Source organism: Microtus ochrogaster, chromosome 5 (genome assembly GCF_000317375.1).
Source record: "Microtus ochrogaster isolate Prairie Vole_2 chromosome 5, MicOch1.0, whole genome shotgun sequence".
NCBI classification, from domain to species: Eukaryota; Metazoa; Chordata; class Mammalia; order Rodentia; family Cricetidae; genus Microtus; species Microtus ochrogaster.
The window spans coordinates 92,788,008-92,791,275 of NC_022012.1; the positions used below are offsets into that span (position 1 = coordinate 92,788,008).

General features: G+C 54.1%; 1 protein-coding gene across 1 annotated transcript in view; it reads left to right on the forward strand.

Moving 5' to 3' along the window:
- The first annotated feature begins 2,059 nt into the window (after positions 1 to 2,059).
- Positions 2,060 to 3,268, forward strand: part of Entpd3 (ectonucleoside triphosphate diphosphohydrolase 3) — a 27,851-nt gene continuing 26,642 nt past the window's right edge. The window contains exons 1-2 of the mRNA XM_005348117.3: positions 2,060 to 2,121; positions 2,831 to 2,882. Of these exons, the coding sequence (XP_005348174.1) occupies positions 2,843 to 2,882 (40 nt within the window). The 5' untranslated portion in view covers positions 2,060 to 2,121; positions 2,831 to 2,842. The remainder of the gene's footprint in view (positions 2,122 to 2,830; positions 2,883 to 3,268) is intronic.

The window sequence follows — 3,268 nt, forward strand, 5'->3', positions numbered from 1 at the left end:
ACAGACACACTCGCCGCGCGGCTGTGGCCTGGGCTCTCCTCTCTGGGCTGGGAGGTCTGAAAGGGGGGAATTCTTGTCTTAAGGCCTTCTTCTCTCACAGGGACTTCAGCCCACTTTCACAGGAGAAAACTGGTAGATCTTTAGGAGAGGGCAGGGAGGCTGAGGACCTTGCCCTCAGCTTTTCCTCCCAGAAATACTGAACCATAAGGAGAGACCTCTGTTCCAGCTAGTTGTGGTTGTCACTTTGACATAACCTAGAGTCGTTTGAGAAGAAAGCCTCAATTGAGGAATCGCCTAGGTCGAACTGACCTGTGGATGTGTTTATTGGGGATTGTCTCGATGTAGGAGGGCGCAGCCCACTGTGGGATTCCCTGGGCAGGCTGTCCTGCATTATATAAGAAAGCTAACAGAACATGAGCCTGCAAGACAGCCAGCCAGCAGCGTTCCTTCAATATTCGGCTTGATTTCCCGCCCTGACCTCCCTCACTGATGGCCTGTGACCTGGAAGTATAACCATAGAAACCCTTCCTCCCTTAAGCTGGCTTTGTGTTTTATCACACCGACAGAAAGAACAAGAACAATGGGATAGCCTCCCTCTCAGACTTTCTGCTGGAGGCCCTCAGAGGCACCAAGAGGCTGCACCAGAAGTGGACCCTGAGGCCCTTCTGGTCGCTGCAGTCCTTGGGCTGCCCACTTTACCATCTGTTCTATGTGGCTTCCTCCAGGCTGTTATTGTCCTGACTGTTGGCTCAGTGACACTCAGGATGGAGAAGAGTGTCTCCTTTGTCGCTAAGGAAGTCCTTGGGTATCAGCACCACATATTCGCTACCATGTAAGGGGGTCTGCATTGTTCTGGGCTCCCCAATGTGCACCCAAGCTACACAGGAACCCACCTGCCCACTTACCCTTCTGGGTGCTCTGATATACGCCACCCCCATATGCAGCGATACTGGAGGGGGCTGCAAAAAATCATGTGCGCTCTCTGAGTGGCTTGTCCTGTCCTCCTTGGCTCTTGATCCTGTTTTTCCCTTCCAGAAAGGTGTGACAGGGAAACTAGGAAATCAGAGTTACCTTGTAACAAGTATGGCGGCCAAAGGGTGACCCCAGCACCAGAAGGCTGAGGCAGGAACAAGCGTCCAGCATCCGCAACATAGGGAAACCTTGTTTCAAAACAACATACTAAACAGGGGACTGGGGAGATGGCTCATCAATTGAGAGCACTGGTTACTCTTCCAGAAGACCCGCGTTCAATTCCCAGCACCCACATGGTAGCTCACAACTGCCTATGACTCCAGTTCCAGAGGGTACCCACACACTCATGGTACACATAAACTCAAGCAGGTACACACACAACTAAGTGTTATAAATGCATCTCTTCTTCTAAAGGGCTATTTGTATTGACAGTTGAGGACTGGCAGGCAAAGGGTACTGGACTCCCACTCGGGATCTCTTGGGACCCGGGGCAAGGTCATATCATCTCCTCCTCTGCCTTGGGCTCAGGGATGTGGAGAGCTATCTGGCTGGGTCCTGGTGGGACTCTGTGATAATTAATACTGTCAGTTTACCACCATTTAACATCACTTAGGAGACAAACTGAGCATGTCTGAGACTGTTACCTAGACTGGGCTAACTGATGTGGGAAGACCCACCCTGAATGAAGGCGACACCAAGGTCTTAGGCTGGGGTCCTGATCTCTCTCTGGTATCTGACTGCAGGGGCAGGGTGACCAGCTACTCAAGCTCCTGGCATTGCGCCTTCCCCGCCCCCCCCCCGCCCCGCCCCGTAAAGGATGGTACCCTACAGCTGTGAGTCACCTTTTCTTCAAGTTCCTTCCGTCAGGTACTTTGTCATAGCAACGAGGGAAGTAACTAATACGAGGGCCGGCAAGGATCGACTGTCCCCCACGTGGCGCTGACCCCCTCCCTCCTCTTCCAGGACAAGCTGGGGTGAAGTGAGAGGGAGGAGCCGGGGGAAGGTGAAGAGGTCCTGGCCTCAGCGCAGAGGCGGTCCCCGCAGACTGCGCCACCCACGCCGCCTCGCCCCGCCTCCCGGACTCCCGCGCCTCCCGCACCCTGGAGGCGCCGCCGCCGTTCAGCTACCCGCAGCGAGCGCAGCGCGCAGGTAAGGTCTGGAGCCGCGCGGGGGGTGGGATGGAGCGGGCTGTGGGAGGCTAGGAGCTGGGAGGGAAGGACTAGGCGTCGCCTCCCGCAGAGGGTCACAGACAGGAGCCGAAACCCCGGGGAGCTGGGCACTGTGGTTTGGCAGGGAAGGGACACCGCGTCACGAAGCACCCCAAGACCTGCGAATATAGGGGATCGGCCGGCTCCCGGGTCCCTATTCTGATTCCCAGGGCTGACAGCTGTCTGCAGGGAGCTGGAGACACACCGCAGGTCTTTAAGGGGTGACTGCATGCTGGCAGTCACTAACCAGCACACACCACTGCGAACCGGCTTTGCTGGTGCGCTTTGAAGTACAGCCCAGCACGAGCCTTGTGAATGCTCCTAAGAGGAGCGAGGAGCGTTTGTTGTGGCCCTGAGATGCTCACAGGTGGAGCGACCTACAGGAGAAAAAAAGGAAAAAGCACACCTATTCCTTTGTGGTTTTATTTTCAAAATTGCTCCGTTAAGTTTTAACCTATCCTTTCTTCCAGCTTTACATTTGGGGAGAGGACGCTGGGCTTGATGGTCCAACTCCCATTGGTCTCTGAAGCTCTGGGTTTGAGTTCCCAAAGAGGCTTCCATTTAGAGCCGCTATTAATACGTGCAAGTTTGTTTTTGAACTTCCGAAGTCAGGGGCTGGCCACGCTCTCATTCTGTTCTTTCCCCCTCAGCCGGGAGAGAAGATGTTTACCGTCGTGACCCGTCAGCCTTGTGAGCAAGCAGGTAAGTGTCGCTCACTGGATGACGAGCCTGGCTTTGTCAGATCCCGGGAGAATCCCAGCTTGGGTTCGCCCCTCCATCCATGCCTCCTGTGGAAGGCTGTTTGTCATTGTTCCTAGACGCCCTGGCTCAGCTGGGTTTCACCCTTGACATTCTCCAGATAAAAGTAATTCTCTCCACAAAGCCACACGAAACAAGGCTAACACAAATGATTGGCTTAAATGGTTTTCCTGTTTGTATAATCCATTATTTTGGCTCTTGTGGTTTCCTTACCTAGCTATGTGTAAGGTTTGTGCTATGTGTTGTTGACTTGGGGCTGAATCCTGATAGAGTTGGATCTGTTCTCGCACAGTGCCTGCTACACCCTCCATTCTTTGGGGGTCAGTGTT